The sequence below is a fragment of the Aphis gossypii genome, chromosome 1, assembly GCF_020184175.1.
Source record: "Aphis gossypii isolate Hap1 chromosome 1, ASM2018417v2, whole genome shotgun sequence".
NCBI classification, from domain to species: domain Eukaryota; kingdom Metazoa; phylum Arthropoda; class Insecta; order Hemiptera; family Aphididae; genus Aphis; species Aphis gossypii.
The window spans coordinates 69540437-69561954 of record NC_065530.1 but is presented as its reverse complement, the minus strand read 5'-3'; the positions used below and the strand labels follow the sequence as shown (position 1 = coordinate 69561954).

Below are 21518 nucleotides of genomic sequence, written 5' to 3'. Positions count from 1 at the left end.
GTGCTTTATTAATAGTTAACCTAATCTGATGAAATAGTAATATAAACAATAGAATAAAAATCAATAAATATTATTTTAATCCGTTCGAAATATTTTTAATGTTACATTACTTAATATGTTATTATTATCGTATGATAATACAATTATATAACCTAGACATATTTATCTTATACTCTGGAAAATAAAAACTTATTAATCTTAACTGATCAAGAACCTTCAGTAACCACTTTGACTTCATCATTTTCTAATGTATTGGGATCATGTCTAATTTTGGAAACGTGGATTTTCTTATTTGATACACAAACTGAATAATGATAATGTTGATATAAAACTATAAATAAATAAAATTATCAAAACATAAATTATAAAGATTTAATTTTTTAAATTGACATACTTGACATGTTTTGAAATTGTTCATCCGGCACATATAAGCTTTTACTTGTACTAATAGTTTTTGATATAATGTCCGCAATTTTTTCATTATTCTCTAAATCACCACCGGACTGAAACGATCGATAATTTGGTCGTACATACATCAAAGATAAATAATTTTAGATTTATTTTCCAAACAGGGTTCTTGTATTTCTACTCACGGAAATCACAGCCCCATCCATTGTCATGATCAAATAACCCATTTGATCGGGAATCCTTTCCATTTCTCTTAATTGTTTTAATACACTCTGCAATAATAAATCCAAAATCCCTAAAACTATTCAAATCTTAAATACCTAATAACTCAAGTACTACAAGTTAAAATTTAAACTATTAAATAATAAATATTAATTTTATCTATAATCAGTTATCATATTATTACAAAAAAAAATATTGTTGATACTAAATGATAAGGAAGTATAAAGTCTGTTGTTTACAAATTACAATTTTCGGGCTAAAATGCTGAACACAAATTTTAATTTTAATTTTTTAAATTTTTAAAATTAATTAATTTACTATCATCTGAATTATTTATATGTAAATTGATTATGGTAACGAATAGTTAAGAGCATGGCTAAATATATAATAATATATCTAGCCATGATTAAGAGATTTTTCTACATGATTATCGTTATTCCATCAGATAGCCGCTAATAAATTCCTACATTTCCCAACAAGATAAAATCATAATAAACATTATATCATAATATACTAAATTATGTATACCTACCAAAATATATGTTTCATAGAATTAGAGGAGAAAAAATAAAATTTCTATTTATTTCATATTTTTTTTTTCAATTTTCCTGTAATCCAGGCAGTCACGGGTCGATTTGGCGTTTTGACGATTTGACGTACTTGGTTTACGGAATAGTGGAATACGGATTAACAGTTACAAGTTATAACAATAATTAACAATGTTAACATGCTTTTACCACCTGCGTACGTTGCAACCCAACCGATTCAAGGTTATTATAATAAAGTGGTTACGGTATATAATATACCTATACCAGTCTATTTTCCATCATTATATCTATACGACTATACTGTATAGACGTATAGTTATACTACAAAGTACAAATTGGTGATAGTAAAGTATTATACTCTATATATATTTATATTCCTCTACCTCAACTCTCAAGCGACTAGTGTCCACTGTTTTATTTCGAGATCGAGACAACGTTACAAACATAGAACTATTATAAGTGTATCGTATCGGCCGTCCGGGTTTTTCAACGATAATAGACTAGCCGCCGGGTTTTAAACTGTAATTAGGTATATTTTTTTTTTAAGATTTGACATACTTTTTTGTTTTCACATAATTTCATTTAGTTCAGTGATTTTGTTTAATATTAATACTAAGTAATATAATATACTTTACTATAGATTTAGATTAAAAAAATAATTAGGTTACGTTGAATACTCGAAAAACAGCCAGGTATTTTTAGGTAAATACATTTAATGATTGAAATTTTTAATTTTTAATAGAAAAGTTGTTGTTATATTAACTTAATATTTATCTATCATGTTATTAGGTATGTTTTTAGTCTAAGTGAAATCATAATAAATTAATAGGTTTACTAATTCAAATAAATGTAAACTTTATTTTATAAATATTTTAACATTCTTTAATTTTGATAATGTTACATATAAAAGTATTATTTGGTGATTGAAATCGTCATAGGTACTTGAACTGTGATTAATTTTCAATCATTTTACATTTTACAGTTCTTCAGTATCAACATAGTATCGACAAATTAATATGGCAATTCAACTTGATACGGTTAAATCAGCCATTAAAGATTCATTGCATGATGAGTCTAAGCCTTGGTGTAAATTTTTCAGTTGGGCTGAAGCACAAACAGGAATCAGTAGATTGAATTTATTTATTGGTAAGATATTCAAAATAAACAATTATGTGCTGTTTAGGTATCAAGGGTTGATTTAATTATAAAAATTGGAAAGCGTTATTTGTTATCAAATTTCTATATTTATTTAGTTTGTGTAGGTAGGCTCAGATTTTTCCACTGGCGCCTTTAGGGTGTATGGAAAAAATGATGCCACTATTTTATTAGCTCATCATTGTAAATTTTTTTGTTTGTTTTTGTTTATTATTTTAAGTTAAAGATTATACAATCAGTATTAAATTAATTTATAATTCATTTAATTAATTGATGTTTTATATTTTTCAGTTGTATAAATGTTAATATTATTTAAAGAACTGCATGTTCTATACATTAAAAACAATTTATTAAGTATATACAAAACCCCATTCAAATTCAACTTAAATAAATTATGAAATAACATTTTTAACTTATTATCTACAAAAATTAAAACAATAATTAATAAAAAGTCAAAACTATACAATGTAACATCGGATTAATTTTATTTTAAATCCATAAATAGTTTATTTAAAACTGTATGTTCTTAAACAGTACAAGTATAGTTAGTTTTAGTACAGTTCTTATACAGTAGTGTTGTTCTTTGTACAGTATTTAACTTATGGAAACAATACCAACTCGCATGAAGTCGAACTAGTTAAAATTATCTAATACAACAACTTACAATCAGTGACAAACTTCACGTTTTTGATTATTAAATTAACCTTCTACCAATAAACAGTGTGCTAACTAATGTTCTTATAACCATTTAGTTTATTTTAATTTTTATAATATTATAGGTTTATACTATTAAATTTTTTTATCAAATAAAAGTAAATAATATTGTTTGTTATTCAAGTACACATCTAAAGGCGATATCTGTATTTTTGTAGATTCTTTAACTACTCGGCTGATTTTGTTTAAAATTTCAGAGATTACTCTTTGAAATATCAAGAAAGTTTAAAAAAGAATTTAATCTCATTAAAAAAATAAACCAAATGCTAGGTTAAATAAATAATAAATAATAATAAATACACAACCGGCAGATTGCCCAACATAGTTGGATTAATTTACAAAGCAAAGATACGCAAATTCCGATTTTCTTATGAACAACACCTCTGTACTGTATTTTTTCATTTTTTTTTTTAAGACCAAAGTCTGATAAGTCAATATTAAATAAATACATAATGCTTATATCACTAAATTTATGACTAAATAATTATCAGTTATCATATATAGGTAATTAGTGTTGATTTATGTATGAAGTATAACTTTTATTCAATATTAATATTGAGTCTTTCTATACTTATATTAATAAAATATTAAATATTAGGTAAGATTTATATGATTAATTAATTTAATGATATGTCTATCATAGGTACTTAATATAATATTTATTATTTAAAATCGATTTAATGAAAGTTTCATAACAACCTTACATATTTTATAGAATTTAATTTAGACATAAAATGTATGTTACATTAGACTAAATTTACATCGACTTTATAACAAAAAAACCTAAAAAAACTCAAATTTTCTTTTTGATACAATTCAATTTTTTTTTTTATTTGATGAAACAATAAAAAATACTTTTAAGTAGGTACGTATTTAACATATTTATTTATTGTAAAATTGATGGTAATTTATTACTTATGAGCTATGTTTTTATAAAATATAATATATAGATTTTGCAAGATTGCAGATTAAAATTATTAACTAATAGACTTTTTTAATTGCATAATTACTTTTCTATTTATAAAATATATTATTATTCATTATGATTCATTTGATTTTGATTATAAATAATTTTAGGTTATAAAATAAAACATAATATACTTATAGAATGTTAAATATTTAAATAATATAAATTACAACTGTAGAAAATACTTAGAAAGGAGAAATATATTTTTTTTAAATAAATATGTTATTTAAATTGTTAAAATAAAATATAGGTTTGTCGGTGTTTCTTGTACTCTACTTAATAATTGGATATGGGACTTTATTGTTAAGTAATTTGATTGGCTTCTTATATCCTGCATACGCGTCAATTAAAGCAGTTGAATCTAGTGGAAAAGATGATGACACAAAATGGTTGACATACTGGGTAGTATTTTCATTTATTACTCTTATTGAATTCCCAGCTGCGATTTTACTAAATTGGATACCATTTTATTCTTTAATCAAAGTAAGTTTATGACGTTTATGTAATTATAAATAAATATACTAAACAATTAAAAGTTCAAATTAGTAATTAGAAAAAATATCTGTTAAGTAAATTATTACAATTGTATAATTTTGTTTTTAGACAATCTTTTTTGTGTGGTGTTTTATTCCAATTAGCAATAATGGTTCTGTGGTTGTATATAATAGATTTATACGTCCAAACTTTCTAAAACATCAAGGAGATATTGATCAAGCAGTTAACGATCTTACTAAAAAGGGTAAAGAATTACTTTTTTTTTTTTTAATACATTTATAATATTTTTTATATTTTTATAAATAGTTAGTTATTTTTTATGACTTATACTGTTTTTTTTTAATTAGCGACTTGTCAGCTTTTAATTAATATAATGTTTTATGCTTATGCAGAAAATGTTTCAAATATTAATTAATTTAAAATTTTCAAGTAGTGTAATGTCTTGAGTTAGGATGTTTATATACTAAAAAATGTATAATTATACATGCATTTATGCACTAAAAAACAGCCAAATATGCATTTAAAATAAATAAATATGGACCAAAATAAAAAAAAAATTTGTATTTAATAGACATATTTAGTATGTTTTGTGGTGTTCATATGCTTTACAATAAAACACTGCCGTTCACTATTGACCTTAACATTGTATAATTTGCATAAAAGATTAAACCATAAGTAAATAAAAGGCGCTTTCCAAATTTTTTTACAAAACCTCTTAGTTGGTTTGAACAACAGCGTTTTACTTTAGGCATAACTTAAGAATGAGTAAAACAAAAATATACAAAGTATTTTTGAGTGATTTAATAAATTCAAATACATAGCTAAACACAAACTATGGAGTATACTTTACATCGGTCGTAAACTAGACAGCAACTTACTATAAATTATTAAATGTTCTGTCTAAGTATTTGAAAAAAATTATAGTTCTTCGGGCTCACAGTTATGATAAGTTGTGAATCATTTAATATGATTATTACAATCGACAAGGATTATCAAAAATTCTATTTAAGTAGGTACCTTACTCCGTTTAACAGAATTATATTCTCAACAATAAAAAAGTGATCATTAGTTTGTATATTATAATCAATTTAAAATACAGATAATCAAACTTAAATTAGATTTAGTTAATAGAATATAAAATTATAGCATTTTTTCAGCATTTTGCATCAAAAACCATTAAATAAGCTCTTAAAAACACAAAATATGTACTTATAAATAAAAAAAGGTAGAATAGGTATGTAAATATAAATTAAATATTTATGTTTTGAAACTTATTTCTACCTAAGAATGAAAGCTATTAGATAACATAAAAAATCATAAACATCTTAATCCTAGTAATATCTATTATCTTATAAGGGTAAAGGATTCCCTTACACTTTACAGTCTAACATTTGTAATTCTTTTTAGGATACTGCCTACGTTTTGTCTACAAATTATCCTTAATTAAATATTACCAATAGTTATGATTATTAATGGTATTTAATATTTATGTAACTGTATTAACTTAATTTATCATTTATTTGTATTATATTAATATGATTAAAACATATTTAGAAATCTATAATTATAAGGTTTTATTTAACATAAGATGTATTAAGTATTAAAATTACTTATTAATCTTTCTTATCTTTTATATAGAGTAGAGTTGAGTGTTTTTTAAACTGTTATTAACTATCTTTTTATCTAATAGAGATAATGGTTGAATTAACTATTTAAAATAATCACTTTTCCATTTTTCAGCTTAAATCTAAAATGTATATCTATTACTTCATTTTATTTCTATGTAGTTGGCAAACATTATATTAAACTTCTTTTTAATGAGTGTTATTGATTTATAATAGCTTGGTTTATATATTTTTACAGCTACTGAAGCAGCATTTGAGAAACTAGTTACTGAAAAAATCAATTAAATAAAATAATTAGTCTTGGGGTTAAATTTGTCGAACATAAAGATTTTCATCAATAAAATTGAAAAGGGTAAGTAAAATATTGAACTAAAAAAACATTTTGCTTCTAGTTATAACTGATATGTATAATGTATATATAAAAATATAAATTATGTTATTGGTGTTTGGTTTTTTTTTTGTATACAAATAAAATCTACTATTTTGTATTATGCCATAGTATTGGTATGTAGAGTTTTTAATAGTCTGAAGCACTTCAGATATAATAAATGATAATTTTATTTTTCTTCAATCAAAATGATTGATGTTTTTGGCACTAAATTCATAGAGTTATTGTTATGTAAGTATTGTTAAACATAATTAGTTATTACTTATTAAATATGTTTTAAAAGTTAAAATGTTTGGATAAAATTAATGTATCAGTGCATTTTATTTATCTTCCAACTATTTATAAAAGTTAATTTGAATTTTTTTGTTATAACTAATAACTAATGAGCTAATGTAGTATGTTTTTAACTATAAAATTTAACATATTAAGCATAAGCCTTCTTAATCTTAGTGTATATAGTATTTACATTGTATACAATATTTTTAAGGTAATATATTTAGTATAAAGCTTAGTGTAAATATACTAAATAATATGCTAAATACTAACCACTTGTTATGTTTAATCATTATTTATCATTTTATTTGTTGATAGTCATTTTCAATTCAATATTAATGTAATGTGCTAAAAATAATAAATCTTTAAAATATACCTTACACTTAACGTCTTAACATATTACATTTGTTTGATTTATAACTTAATTATAATTTCACAAAAATATAACATGTACTTTATGCCACAATAATCAAACAATTTTTATTTTCAGGTACAAACCAGAATTAAATTTATTTTAGAAGTAATTTTATTTTCAGTCTTTTATCATCAGTTATATATTAAAATCTACAACAACAACAACAACTGTTAAAACCATCAGTAACAAGTGTATCATAATATATTTTTTAAATTTCATCTAATTTTATATTACTGTAAAATATAATTTCATAAGTGTTAATAAAATATTTTTAAACCTTTCTTGTTTTTTGTTTTCATTTTTTAAGTGAAATGTATTATAGTAAATATAAATTGATTCATTTTTAAATTAAGTAGGATTCTAATTAATAATGGATATTTTTAAATAAATAATATAATTTTTACAATAGCCATAGTTTTTTAGAGTAATATTTAGACTGTGTCTTAAGTTCTATGAAATAAAAAAATAGAAAAATAGTATAAAATTATTTTTATTCAATCAAAATTTTTTATTTTAGTTATTCAACTATTGCTACTATTTTTAGAACCTTATTTATCTATTATCTAAATCATATTCTTTTTATTTATTTAAATTGTTAAATTATAATCTTAACAGTAGCATTTGGTATTATTATAAGTCCAGGAATAAAAATAATATGGTTAATAAAAGAATTGTAAAAGTTGTATAGGTATATCAACAATAACAGTGAGTGGTGACTGGATAAAGCGTGTTTTTACCCATGCACTAATTTAAAAATTGAAAACCCATATTAATTTACTCATTTTACCCTATGTCACAAACAATCGGATTAATAGGACAATCAAGGTAGATATTCAATATCCTTGTTCAACTAATTTCATCCAAAGTCAAGAATAAGGTCTATACAATTAAATATTAAATGAACAGCCAAAGTCCTTAAGTATGCCTCAAATAGAGATAATATATTGATATAATATAATATGCTCCCAATCATAGATCTTATATTTTAGTATTAAAAATTTAAAAGTATGACACAATCCTCTATCAGTGCTATCAAGTATCAGAGATCTATTTAGTGAAAAATAGAATATTATGAATAATCTAAGACCGTGACATGCATGTTTCCAGTTGGCAAAACCCACAGACATGTCTGTAGCAAAACCTTGGTAACTCGATATTGGTAAGTGTTAAGTGATTATTTATTTATTGTTATTGTTTAATTTTTATTTATTTAAAAAAACTAATGAATAAAAACAATTATATTGTAGTATTTTACTACCTTATTATTTAAAATAAATGTATTTAACATGGTCTCCCGCAGGAGAGGCCATGCTTTTGTTGCCAATGTTTGTAAACCTAATACAGAATTTTATCTAACCTAAACTAGCAGTTTATATATATAATATATATATATGTATAATATACACCTTGCCCCACCCGGTGAAAATTTCTGCGGACGCCTTTGGTATTTAACTAAAATGTAAAGCATTTAATTGTACAATTTGGATCGTTCTATAGTCATTAGTGGTACCGTCATACGTGACTGATTAATAATACGCACCTAAATGGTACGCAAAAATAAGTTTGGAGAACCGCTTTTTTTTTTTTTGACAGTAGACACTCCAGACCAGGCATGTCAAACTCTAAGTATCAAGTGGGCCAAATATATTGGAATATTGGATAGTTTACTACGAGGGCCGCACATAAAAATTTTCTAATTTATTCTTTACCTTTACGAAAACAGCAGATACAAAAAAAAAAATAAAAAAATACGAAAAAAACAACTACCTCCAAAAAAATATACACTAAAATTTAAAAAAACCATTTTATTTATTTAAGAGTTAGCTAGGTGACAATATTTGACATTTCTTTTCTCCCGCCAACTTTTCAATTTCAAGAGAAATACTGTTAGATAGTCACTTGTAATACTGAATTTATGTGTGTGTTAATCTTTTTATAGAATTGAAATATGATGATTTTAAGTATACGTATTCTTGTCAGGCTTTTAGGTCTAAAACACGAACTACTACAGTACTAAAGTACTAACTACTGTTCAGTGTCCGTAGTCTAAAACGTGAAATAAATACGTTGCTTCCAACCATAGACATAATAATATAATTAAATGTCTATGCCATAGACTATAGAGGAATCGCTGAAAAAAAACCCCAAAAAAATATATTAATATATTATACTTAATATATTTACATTTATTTATGTATACATATTTTAAATAATATTAAATATACACAGTAATAAAATATTATTATTAATATTATTAAATTATACATACATACTTTTTAGCAATGGTGGGCATTAACTTATTAAAAAGTTAATTTTTTTAACATTTAACTTAACTAGTTAGTTATTTTTGTTTAATCAAACTTATTAATTTAATATAACTTATTCAGTTAAATTTTGTATTGTTTTAACTTAGCTTTTTATAGTTAAATATCATTATTATACAGTTAAGTTCATTTTAATTTTTTTATGTATAGATATAGCCTACAAGTTATTATTGAATTTTATCATGATTGTATAGACTACTTATCGAAAATTATTTTTTTAAATATTAACAATTTATTATTATTATATTATTTAATTATGACTATGATCTCTCGTATTATAGTTATTAGTTATTATTATGTTACCACAAACGAGAATATTTTGTTCCTATGTTCTATTAAATAATTATATGATAAAATTATTTAAAAAATATTATTATTTATTATTAAAAATATAATATTATATGATTGTAAATCCATTGTATAATCAACAATCAACCACAGTTTATAAAATATTTCATAATATAAGATTACAATGATCGCTTTTATTTTCTTGGGTGTTTTTTAGTTAGGGTTTTTTTCCGTGGCCATTTTTCCGCCTCCCGCCATAGAGTAATAAGAATTCTTATTACTCTATGCTCAATATCATGATTAAAGATATCTTTAATCGTGCTCTATTCTGTGATAAGACCGTGGTCATAAATTTGTAATTTAAAGGTTATGGATTTTCGGTGTATTAGTTTTGAATGTTTTGATTGAAGTTGATATTTTGTTATTTCGATATTTTTAAGTTAAATTAGGTATTAAAATGTTAATATCCAGGTGTGGACTTCGAATATTAAGTAAGTTAGGATGTCGTGCTAAAAGTTTAATTGAAGGATATCCATCTTCATTAAAATTGTGTACACCGGTTAATAGTGCAAGTCGGTATTATTGTATTAAACCAGAAGGTTCTTTGGATACATTAGATTATGAACCAAGTACATCAAAACTCTTTGATAATATTGATTATGATTTAATTACTGGAGGAGATGAAGAAACATTGTCAAAATTAAAACGTTTAATCCTAGAGATTGATTTATTGTATGAAAGTGGTGAACAAATACCAAGCCACCTCAAAATAGATCAATGGCAAAGCTTATTACAATTAAGTAGCCGATCATCACGAATGAAACAATTAAGATATTTGTTTTTAATTGAAAAAAAAAAAGAAAATCGCATTGTGCGTAAATTAGAAAGAAGAGCTGAACGCTTAGAACGATACGAAAATGAACCAAAAAATGATCATATTGAGTATGGATTATTGAGAAATAGTATGTTTCATAGAATTTACGAAAAACAAATGAATTCTCTCTATAATTACCGTTTATGTGAAGCTATGTTGTACGGACAAGATATATTAATTGATTGTAGTTATGATGGACACATGTCATTTAAAGAACAATCAAATTGCGCTAAACAACTACTGTTAATGTGGTCTTACAATCGTACACATAAAGATCCTTTTAATATTATATTTTGTAATGTTAATAAAGAAAGTACAGTATTCAAAGGTTTGTCTAAAACAATACCAACTATTGATGACCCAACATTCCCTTTTAACTATACAAAACAAAGTTATTTAGATCTTTATCCAAGAGAGAAGCTTGTTTATTTGACTCCTCATTGTAATGAAGAACTTAAAGAATACAATTATGATGATGTATATATTATAGGTAAGGTTTACAACCATGAAATTATAAGTAAATAATAATATAATTAAGTAATAAGTCAATATTTTATATTTTAAGGTGCAATGGTTGATAAAATGAAAGTTGAGCCTTTATCGTTAGCAAAGGGTAAACGAGATAAAATAAGAATGGCTAAATTACCACTTGATTTGTATTTAGATTGGAAACAAGGAACTAAAAATTTAACCATTAATCAAGTATGTTATTATATTATCCTAAATTAATATGCAATTACTTTAAAAAACGTTGAAGTATTTAAACTTAAATTCACTAAACATTCATAATTATAATAATAGATTACATACAAAAAATAGTATTAATTTTTTAATTTTGTTAAGTCTAAACTAGATAAAATGTTTTTGATAATAAATGAATTACTATAATTATGTAGGTATATTATTATATGTAGAGTTATATACTATTTGTTTTTAGATGATTATGATTATGGCAGACTTAAAAATTAATAATAATTGGGTTGAAGCCTTAAAACATATACCCAGAAGAAAACTTTTAGAAGTTGATGCTTACCAAAGAGGACATATTGGAAATAATCAAAGAATATCAGCTAAGAGAATTAGAGAAGATTTTAGAAGAAATTCTGTGTACAATTTATTAATTAAAAAGTAGTTAAATACTGTTATGTACATAATACATTTATAGATATTTATTGAAATTATTAAATTAATTTACATTGGATCAATTTAAAATCTGAAAAATTCATTATTTGTTTAAAAAATAAAACGTATTTACAATTTTTTAATTACATTATATTGGTGTGTTAGTGAGGTTGGTTTGTTTGGTACAGTAGTATTATAAAAGAAAAATACGTTTCTAAATAATAAATTCAACATATAATTGATTATTATGGTGTTATAAGAAATAAATAAACAAATCAATTAAGCTGGTCCAGATTAAATATTTTAAATATAATTAATATATATAGGTACACTATATTCTGTATGTGTTAATGGTGTATGGTCAGGGCGAGCGAGGTAAGCGCCACATGACCACACAAAAAAGGAAGAAAAATAAATTTATTTAATTCATTACATCAATAAGCAATATAAGTTTTTTTTTTTTTAGATTAATAGATATACTCATCATTTCAGTAATTTTAATATACTTCATTATCTATATTATAATTTAATAGCAATTGTTGAGACAATTAATAAATTAAGGTCATATAAGTATGCAATATATTGGACAGAAGCGCTTCAGATTTCGGTTTCCTGACTTGTATCTAGTATAGTAGGTATTGCTAGATGACTACGATTTTACATAACAGTTAGAAACGCTTTAATCTTTTAAATACTTTTTCTGATATCAAACTTTCAAAAATATTAATCCTAATATTTTATTAATATAAACATAAAAAGATTTGATTTTTATGATAAGTTACCAATTAATTTATAAAAAAAGTTAGACAAACAGATTTTATTTATAAATATAAATAAATAATAAATAATAATTTACCTTTATAAGTAACTGTTTTTTTTTTTTGGCCCTTATCCAGCATTCTTACCACATGCTGCTGGTGTGTATCTATTTTAGAGGATTTTTCCAAATGATTTAAGTAAAAATTAACTTTTGTTACTATTTATTGTTATAAAATGTGTATTATAAGAACATATTATGGAAATCTTTTAAAATGCTATTACCTTTTACTTATTATATATAAAAAACATCAATAAAATAAAAATATTCTCATTCCTAAAATGTAACATTAAATAAGTAGGTTTCCAAAAAACTTTCAATCAGATAAATCATGAATTACAGTTAATAACAATTCAATAGTCTCACTATGTTATATTAAAAAAAAAAAAAAGTTTTCAGTTATAAATATAAAATAAACATAATAAATAGTGATATTTAAAAACAATAATAAGTGAACTAATTATTATTACATAATAATTTTATACGAGATAACGGTAGGTAACAGTACATTATATTTATGGTAACTAAAATTATAGTATGACAAAAACAACAGATAATTTAACAAATATTAATAAACTAAGTAAAAACAATTATTGCAGACTCTAATAAGGTATAGTTTTAGTTTTCATGTACAAATAATTATATAGTCTTGAAAAATTGTTATTTATTAATAACATGTTTTAAGATATTCAAAATTGTTACTACAAATTAATAATTAATAATTTGTATACTATTTTTTAAGTATATGTAGTTCATAAAAAATTTTAGTGCCGTTCTTACAATGTCCTGTTAGTGTCTGATAACGCTAATCCTATATTGTAAAAACGGCTCTAACTATGATTAATATTTATTTATACAAGATAAAATATTTTTCAGTACTACACATAATAGTTCAGACAATTTTTCCAAGAGTCAGTTACATTTTAATATATTTTAATTAAAGATTATCAATAATAAATTTAGAACCATTATCCAAATATTTTATTATTATCTATCCATATTTCTGTCAGATTTTATTTTTATTACTAAGCCATTGAGCATTAATTGTCCTGTAATTATTAACAATTAATACACATTTTATTACATGCAAGTGTTATAAAAATGTGTGGTATACTGACTACCAACTTTTTAAATTAATCATTTTAAATTATACAACAGAAAAATAAATAGTATCTAATTCAATTTAATCTAAGAACAAATATTTCACTAATATATTCAAAACAATACACAAGATAATAATAATGACTAGATGTGTAGAGAAAGGCACTAAAATTATGAGCTTTAACTGAATATTATTTTGATTAAACAACAGCATTGATAACCGCTTTGAGTCTTTTAGTAATATGACCCTGAACATGTTTTTGTAAATGATCACGACGGTAAAATGCTTTCCCACACTCAACACAGGCATGTGCTTTTTCTCCAGAATGTACAATATAATGTCGAGCTAAATGTTCATTACGTTTGAAGGTCTTTGGACATGCTGCACAGGTGTATGGTCTCTGATCACTATGACTTAATTGATGTCTATCTAAGTGTTCTTTTCGTTTTAAACCAGCTCCACATTCCATACATATAAATCTACGCTCTACCTAAACTTAAAATATTGATTAAAACATATAATATGATAGTTGAATATTCCATTTTAGCTTTTTACCTTATGATTGGCTAAATGATGTTCCAAAACGGTTTTATCAGTATATGCCATTAAGCATTCAGAACAGCAATATAGCCGAGAACCATCAGGTGATGTAACTATTCTAACATCGCCCAATCCTTGTCTTCTTTTTCCTTCTTGTGGAGGAGATAACTATTAAAATTTTTTTATATACATAGATTAATTTTTAAATTCAATATAAGAATTATAAAAACTTTAAAATAATTGCTGGATACAAAACAAGAGTTATGTTTGATTAAAATTTGCAATTTATTTTATTATATTACCTTAAGAAATTCTCTCAGACTAGTCAAGTATTCAGCAACTTTATTACCAGACTGTACAGCAGCAAAACCTTCCCATTGACCAAGCCTTTCTTGTTCTTCTATTGTTAAAGGGTCAGTCATAGTAGATACATCTACTGATATTCTAGCTTTAACTTCAAGAACCTGTGAGCGACTAGAATTTTTATAATAATTTTGTTTTGAAGGTAACTGTGTTTCCATATATCTATAGTTGTCATAAAACTCATTTTTTTCATGACTTTTAAAAAAATCCACATTTCCATTGAAATGAGTATCTAATTTCAATGTGCTTTGAAGATCTAAATGTCTAGTATCAAATATGTTACTTGATTGGTACCTAAAATGTATTGTTTAAAATATACTTTAATTTCATATTCTTCATAAGTATAATTAAAAATTGTTCATCATTACCTGACATCATTAACCATTTGTGGAAAAACAATACGGTCAACAATAGTTGGAGTCGTTGGATGGTGAAAACGGGGTGAACAATTTTTATTTGATGAATTAGAAAAATGATTTTGGTGCATAGTTTTTTATGAAAGAATTTTATATTAATTAAAACAATTAATAATAGTAAAATCATTACATTTTACATAGTAAGCTAATCTAAATTGTGAAGCTTAACCACAAAAACAAAAATTAAGAAAATTTGGATTCTAATATAGTATTATGAATTTTGTTATTAAAAGTAGATCATAATTCATAGAATATTATTCAAAAATAATAAACTAGTAACAAATACAAAGACAATGCCAATTTAATAATAATAATACTCATTCACTTACAAATGAAAATAAATAATAATAAAATATCAAAATAAGTTAACGAAATTTTAAATACAATTTTTATATTTAAAAATATAAATAGTATTTATTTAATAAAAAATAATGAAAAAAAACGATAATAGAATAGGTAAATTACATTATACAATATTATATTCTGTGCTATAATGTTTGATATTATATTGATAAGAGAATAGCAGTAATGGCGGTATATGGTGTATGTTAAGTTACCGATATCATACTCCTCGAAAACCAAAATTGCAATGATATTTTTTTGAAATGTTTATTTTATTCTATTCTGTGTTTATACCTATAAGCTATGGTATTAAACTCCAAAATCTAAGTTATGTAACTACCAAATTCTAATAACTATTTAATTTTGGTTGATAAATCTACCTAATTATCATTTTGGAATAATTAACATAATATATAATATAATATACCAAATATTGTTCACTGTTTCATATTAATGTTTGTTTATATGTTCAACAAATACGTACAGCAGACATTTATATTTTTATTGAGTATTTATAAATGTGCGATAAATCTACAGTGACAGAATTGATAACAAAAAAAAGGGTGGTCAATTAAGTAACGTTCTGTTGTACAGTAGGTCACTATAACTTATGTGTTAAATTTGAATTCAATAATAGTTATCATCGTATAGGTACGAAAAACGATATTAAACGGAGATGATTTTCACTTAAGGATATTTTTTCCAGTGGGTGATGAAAAAAGTGGTTTATCTTTTAATGATTGATCTGAATATCCCAACATTTAATTTCTTTTATAATTATTGTAAGCCAAACTTATGGAAAATGTTGTATTAAATTTTAAATTCTTAGCTACTTATCCAAAATTGTTTATAAATCTTTAACTACAAAATTATTCGCAAATATTCATGGTTTTGAAGAATTTTGTCAATATTTGAATTTCAAAAGCTAATAAATAAAAAATTGTGCCTGCGTATTCTTAAAAATTTTGAATCACAATAAGACTAACTCATGGAGAACTTATATTTTCAAGTATTTTGACGGCCAAAAACATTTTATCAGAGCTATGTTAAGGCGGGCCTGAGGGCAATTGCCCCCGGGCTCCTTAATTTTGTAAAAGTAAGGAGTTGCCTTTATTTGCGCTTAGTATGCTACCTGTGACCCAAATGAAATTTTGCCTTGCAGGGGCGCTGAATTACTTATCGATATTTATATAAAAAAAAAACCTAAACAAAAACGAATATTTCAAATGCTTATAAATAGAACTAAGATCAGCGAAATATTTTGAAAATTAAATTATTTAAAGAAAATACCAATCTAAATAACTTTACCTAAATGTTCAAGTATTTACGATTTATACTTAATACTTATACATTTTGAATAATAATGAATATAGGAAAACTTAGTGTTGATTTTTTAGCTTCAGATTTAAATACAAAAAATTGTATGAATTTTCAACTACAAAATTACTTGCAAATTTACTCGATTTTAAACGCTTACAAACAAAATTGTAACACAGTGATTATCGATTTATTATCTATATAGGTACAATAAGAACGACTTATAAGAAATCTTGTATTCAATTTTCAAATTTTTTTGAAAACCAAAATTGTTTTATCGACGTTTCAAAAAAAAAATGTGGGCAAGTGGGTACCGTTCTGCTGTACATTAGGGGGTGGGGTTGACCTCGGACTAGGGTAGGTTAAATTTGAATGCAATGATAGGTAACATTGTATACGAAAAACGATTCTGAACGAAGATGATTTGTCAGCCTAGGATATAATTTCCAGTTGTTGGTGAAAAAGGTGGTTTATGTTTTAATGGTCTGAATACACCAAAATTTAAGTTCTTTTATAATTATTGTAAGCTAAACTTATGAAAAATCTTGTATTAAATTTTCAACTCTCAGCTACCTATACAAACATTTTTATGAATTATACCTACAAAATAATTTGCAAATATTCATAATTTTGACGAATTTTCGTCAAAATTTGAACTTCAAATGCTAATAAAAAAAAATTGTGCTTATATATTCTTATAATGTTTTAATCACTATAAGAATAACATATGAGGAACTTTGTATAGAATTTTCAGGTCAGCCAAAATTTTTTTACCGACACATAAAAATCGAAAATTTCAGTGGTCTATAAATAACTCAAAAAAAGCCAAAAAATTTAACTGTATATATAAATTACACTAACATAAACATTTGGTAAAAATTTCAAGTATATTTACAGTGATTAGTTTTTGAATTACAACCATATAAAAAAATCGATTTGGGCGAAAACTGGTTTTGCGTATAAATTTTCGTTTTTCCGTCACTTTTTTTTATTTTTCTCGATTTTTTTGAAAAATGTTTATTTTTTACCTCTATATTGCACCAAGGATATTTACTTTGCCATCGGAAACCACCCCCAAAGTTTGAAATTGGAGCATTATTTCGACTAGTTATGCTGTACAATGTACATAGATACAAAAAATAAACACATCATTACATTTATCACTTAGTTTAAAATCTAAAAATGTGTTCAAGAAAACTAGGTATCCAAGAGTGTCTTAATCATTATGAGAGTAAAATTAAATAATATTGTAATGAGTTTAAATTTAATAACAATAATGAAATTTTACCATTTTTAAATAATAAGCAATCTAATATAAATGATTTTAATATATAAATATATAACATGAATTGACATTTGTATTTGTATTTGTAATAATAATAATATTGAAATTTTATACTTAAAATAAATAGTGACTGACAGAATATTATTAAAACATGTAAAACATAAATAGGTAACTACATAAATGGATTTTGTAAATGTATTATAGTTTTGTATAGTTATATAATTTAGTTATATTATTTAAGTATTAAATTTGACTGTTGATTTCAATTACCGAGGGATCAAACGTCCTATGGCTAAATAACATCCTAAAACTACCGGAAGCCAAATGTGCTACCATAATAATTGAAGGGGATGAAATTTTTATTAATCGATGACACAGTATTGCAGTTTTGTAGGTATATTATAAAAAGTTTTGAAAACTAAAGTTAAGAGGGGTTTTGTCGAATAATTACCATGGCAACCAAACCATAAACAAATAATAATTAATAATATGAGTATTGAAAAATAAATAAATATTATTTTTTTCCATGGTTTTAAAATGGATAGAAATATGAGACTTCAAGTTTCAGATGAAGAGCGTATGTTACGAAATAAAGAAAAGCACAAGCGAAAATGTGAAGAGTATGTGTACCTAAATTTTTTTTATTTAGATTAATTATTAATTATATTATTTATAATTATATTAATTATTGTTAATTGTTATGTTAGTTATCGCCATACCCATACGTAATATGTATACCCGTGTGCCGTGATCATCACATTTTTTATCTATAATAATGATAATTATTAGATAATTAATTATTGTTTATAACGATACAGAGAGAATGTCTTTAATAATTAATTCATCATAATATTATATTACAACAATTTGTTCATCATCCATTTTCCCCACAAATTTCTTATCAAATATTTTAATATCAATATTATGATTCATGAATAATTTTATAATATTAATTAATATGTCCAAACTTCAAAATGAACCTAGTAACGGTTTTAATAACAATAAATAATACATTTACCTTATCGCTCTTGATTCTCGATCTTGATCTTTCCATTGTGGCTTACAGGATATTCTAGTATATATAAATGATAATATGATGAAATGACGTTTGTTTTTCCACAAGTTAATAAATAATAATATTGTAATAGTACTTGTTACTTAATGTTTTGATTTACGAAATATCTGAAAACAACTTCTCATATTATTATAGTTATTTTGTGATGCTGTATGGTGATTTTTATGGCTATAAGAAAGTTAATATATTAAATTACATTTCTTACAACTTCATAATTTATTAAACCTTTATAAACAGAGTAAGTGTATATCAATTACCTACCTATTATCATTAATATCGTATTAGTTTATTAGGTCATTTACGTAGTAAATTTAAACTTTCATTAAATATTGATTTTTTTATTACCTATTTGAATATTCATTTTTATAATAAATCCAATAATTAAAATAATATGCCTATGTTATGTAATACTTATTATTATTTTTATTGTTTATATATTTATTCAATTTAAATCAGTATTAGTGTTTATGATGTGTAAATATCTAGTTATATATTTTAATGATACTATGTTAGGTATAACATATTTATTACTGTAACAAAATATATTCTCATCCAGTATTTTTTTTAATATATAATTCTTAGGGTGAAAAATTTAAAAATTGATATCATGGAAAATAGTTTATTGGAAGCAATTAAGTCTGGCAATATGGGATGTCATTCAGAGTTGACCATCATACCTATATCACAAAGTTCAAAATCCAACAGTCAGTATGCAGTTTCTTCTACTTCTCCACAGAGTACAGTATCATTATCATTAGTACCAAATACTAGTAGTGGTAAATCAAAAAACAAACATTCATTACCATCAAATGCACAAGGAGGTGCACCTCGCAAACGTGGAAAAACTAGTATGCCTCAATTAAACCACATGGTCAATGATATGAACAATTACAATCCACTCTTAGACCTGACAATGAATCGTAAACATCATAATTATCCTAACTATAGTGCTCAATACGAACAACAATGGCCATTTAATTTGCCGTTTAACTATCCTGAACTGTTAATGAATTTTAGACAAGTTGATAAAAGAAAATCATATCCATATGAACAACCTAAAGAAAAGACTGCAGTAAATTACAACAAAGAAAACACACAAAACAAAACAAAACATTATAAACACGAACATATGCCTCCACCTTCTACTACTACAGACCGAATATCTGGTCAAATAGAAAATGTTGAAAAAACATTTGATATTGATTCTTTAAGTAGTGAAGATGGCTGGGCTAAATATAGAGAATTATTGACGGTGATTGAAGAAATGTCGGGGTCGATCCGACCAATATATACAGGTTGTAAGAACTCTACTGAAAGGTTGAAAAAATCAATTCATAAAGCTAAAGCATTAGTAAGTGAATGTTTAAAGGAAGTTGAAAAAGTATCTAGACAACTTTAGTATCATAAATTTTATAGAGAAATATTATAATTAATAATCAAATAATTCAAAACAATTATTGATTTTTTTCTTTTCATTTGAAGACAGTAGCAATTAAACTAATTATTGACAAAATCACTATAATAGATCAAATAAATTATACCTAACACATATATTTTTAGTATCAATGGTTATAGATAACAAAATATAAATAAGTATGATATAAATTATTTTAATATTTATATAAGAAAAATTGTTTTTACTTTTTAGGGGATTTAGTTTACTATTTTTCAAACTAAAATTATCGTATTTTCTTTTAATGTATTTAGAACATATTATTAGGTATGTAACAATATTTTTACAACAATTAGAATTTCAAAGTTTACCGATATATCAAATGTGAATTTGCACATAAAATGTATGTAAACAACAATTTTATTTAACAAGATCTAATTAATTTAATGACTGACAGTAGTATAATTAAAGAGTAGTATTACTAATATTTTTCATATGTATAAAAAAAAAGTTTTTAAACATAATGGTAACTAAGTGATAATGGTATTTTCTGAGGCCTTTAAATTTAAAATTGCATTTTTATTCTATCAGGGTATCTGTTCAATTTCATTATTTTTGTTAGACTATTTATGCTTAAGAATCAAATGTTATACAAATATTTTTTAAGATTTTAGTTATTACATTATTTGTATTATTATTTTTTAATTTTTATGCATATTATAATAAAATATTTTATTTACTGTACAAAGTTCATACTAAAACGGGTATTATGCTAATTATTTTGTAATAATCAGGCACTATTTTAAATTATATTTTTAAATAACAATTTGTATTTGATAATTTTTTAATTTAATTTTGGGTAGGTTTATTATTTGGTTTATTTAGCTTGTGTTTATGGGATGAATCATAGATTATTTAATTTTTATTAGCAAAAAAAAATGATAGTATATTTTTACAATTGTAAAATTAATTATGGTAATATTATATGTCAACCTTAAATTTAAAAAAAAATTTCTAATATATTATAATGATATTATATTATATTACTAT

At 23.7% G+C, this 21518-nt stretch overlaps 5 protein-coding genes and 1 long non-coding RNA gene across 7 annotated transcripts; 3 read left to right on the top strand and 3 right to left on the bottom strand.

Moving 5' to 3' along the window:
* Positions 1-54: 54 nt before the first annotated feature.
* On the bottom strand, positions 55-1317 carry LOC114131842 (ragulator complex protein LAMTOR4 homolog). Its single transcript, XM_027997154.2, has 4 exons — positions 1163-1317; positions 594-680; positions 395-503; positions 55-331 (listed from the first exon to the last, which is right to left on the bottom strand). Exons 2-4 carry the CDS (start codon positions 654-656, stop codon positions 207-209), a joined length of 297 nt encoding a protein of 98 aa, XP_027852955.1. The 5' UTR covers positions 657-680; positions 1163-1317; the 3' UTR covers positions 55-206.
* Positions 1318-1505: 188 nt separating this feature from the next.
* LOC114131855 (receptor expression-enhancing protein 5-like) lies at positions 1506-7491 on the top strand. 2 transcript variants are annotated; one of them, XM_027997170.2, is made up of 6 exons: positions 1506-1707; positions 2161-2324; positions 4265-4497; positions 4618-4753; positions 6373-6486; positions 7286-7491. In XM_027997170.2, exons 2-5 carry the CDS (start codon positions 2195-2197, stop codon positions 6417-6419), a joined length of 546 nt encoding a protein of 181 aa, XP_027852971.2. In that variant the 5' UTR covers positions 1506-1707; positions 2161-2194; the 3' UTR covers positions 6420-6486; positions 7286-7491. The 2 variants fall into 2 exon arrangements, with proteins under 2 accessions (XP_027852971.2, XP_027852970.2); XM_027997169.2 differs by having other exon boundaries at positions 1507-1880.
* A 1508-nt stretch (positions 7492-8999) lies between these two features.
* Positions 9000-9997, bottom strand: LOC126550549 (uncharacterized). The gene is made up of 2 exons (XR_007604663.1): positions 9484-9997; positions 9000-9341 (listed from the first exon to the last, which is right to left on the bottom strand). It is a non-coding gene; the product is annotated as an uncharacterized LOC126550549 (long non-coding RNA).
* Positions 9998-10150: 153 nt separating this feature from the next.
* LOC114131837 (mitochondrial ribonuclease P protein 1 homolog) lies at positions 10151-11964 on the top strand. The gene is made up of 3 exons (XM_027997148.2): positions 10151-11186; positions 11262-11398; positions 11634-11964. Exons 1-3 carry the CDS (start codon positions 10280-10282, stop codon positions 11826-11828), a joined length of 1239 nt encoding a protein of 412 aa, XP_027852949.2. The 5' UTR covers positions 10151-10279; the 3' UTR covers positions 11829-11964.
* A 1828-nt stretch (positions 11965-13792) lies between these two features.
* On the bottom strand, positions 13793-15387 carry LOC114131838 (zinc finger protein 14-like). Its single transcript, XM_027997150.2, has 4 exons — positions 15009-15387; positions 14580-14934; positions 14293-14445; positions 13793-14227 (listed from the first exon to the last, which is right to left on the bottom strand). Exons 1-4 carry the CDS (start codon positions 15125-15127, stop codon positions 13937-13939), a joined length of 918 nt encoding a protein of 305 aa, XP_027852951.2. The 5' UTR covers positions 15128-15387; the 3' UTR covers positions 13793-13936.
* Positions 15388-18509: 3122 nt separating this feature from the next.
* On the top strand, positions 18510-21185 carry LOC114131836 (uncharacterized). The gene is made up of 2 exons (XM_027997146.2): positions 18510-18620; positions 19658-21185. Exons 1-2 carry the CDS (start codon positions 18538-18540, stop codon positions 20472-20474), a joined length of 900 nt encoding a protein of 299 aa, XP_027852947.2. The 5' UTR covers positions 18510-18537; the 3' UTR covers positions 20475-21185.
* Positions 21186-21518: the final 333 nt, after the last annotated feature.

Excerpts from the sequence above, each read along its gene's own strand:
- LOC114131842 (XM_027997154.2), bottom strand. The coding sequence starts at position 656 with ATGGAAAGGATTCCCGATCAAATGGGTTATTTGATCATGACAATGGAT. Across the intron at positions 504-593 it reads TGGATGGGGCTGTGATTTCC|TCCGGTGGTGATTTAGAGAA; the intron begins GTGAGTAGAAAT and ends CGATCGTTTCAG. Across the intron at positions 332-394 it reads ACAATTTCAAAACATGTCAA|TTTTATATCAACATTATCAT; the intron begins GTATGTCAATTT and ends ATTTATTTATAG.
- LOC114131855 (XM_027997170.2), top strand. The coding sequence starts at position 2,195 with ATGGCAATTCAACTTGATACGGTTAAATCAGCCATTAAAGATTCATTG. Across the intron at positions 2,325-4,264 it reads TAGATTGAATTTATTTATTG|GTTTGTCGGTGTTTCTTGTA; the intron begins GTAAGATATTCA and ends AATAAAATATAG. Across the intron at positions 4,754-6,372 it reads TAACGATCTTACTAAAAAGG|CTACTGAAGCAGCATTTGAG; the intron begins GTAAAGAATTAC and ends ATATTTTTACAG.
- LOC114131837 (XM_027997148.2), top strand. The coding sequence starts at position 10,280 with ATGTTAATATCCAGGTGTGGACTTCGAATATTAAGTAAGTTAGGATGT. Across the intron at positions 11,187-11,261 it reads TGATGATGTATATATTATAG|GTGCAATGGTTGATAAAATG; the intron begins GTAAGGTTTACA and ends TTATATTTTAAG. Across the intron at positions 11,399-11,633 it reads AAAATTTAACCATTAATCAA|ATGATTATGATTATGGCAGA; the intron begins GTATGTTATTAT and ends ATTTGTTTTTAG.
- LOC114131838 (XM_027997150.2), bottom strand. The coding sequence starts at position 15,127 with ATGCACCAAAATCATTTTTCTAATTCATCAAATAAAAATTGTTCACCC. Across the intron at positions 14,446-14,579 it reads GTCTGAGAGAATTTCTTAAG|TTATCTCCTCCACAAGAAGG; the intron begins GTAATATAATAA and ends AAATTTTAATAG. Across the intron at positions 14,228-14,292 it reads ATCATTTAGCCAATCATAAG|GTAGAGCGTAGATTTATATG; the intron begins GTAAAAAGCTAA and ends TTTTAAGTTTAG.
- LOC114131836 (XM_027997146.2), top strand. The coding sequence starts at position 18,538 with ATGGATAGAAATATGAGACTTCAAGTTTCAGATGAAGAGCGTATGTTA. Across the intron at positions 18,621-19,657 it reads CACAAGCGAAAATGTGAAGA|GGTGAAAAATTTAAAAATTG; the intron begins GTATGTGTACCT and ends TATAATTCTTAG.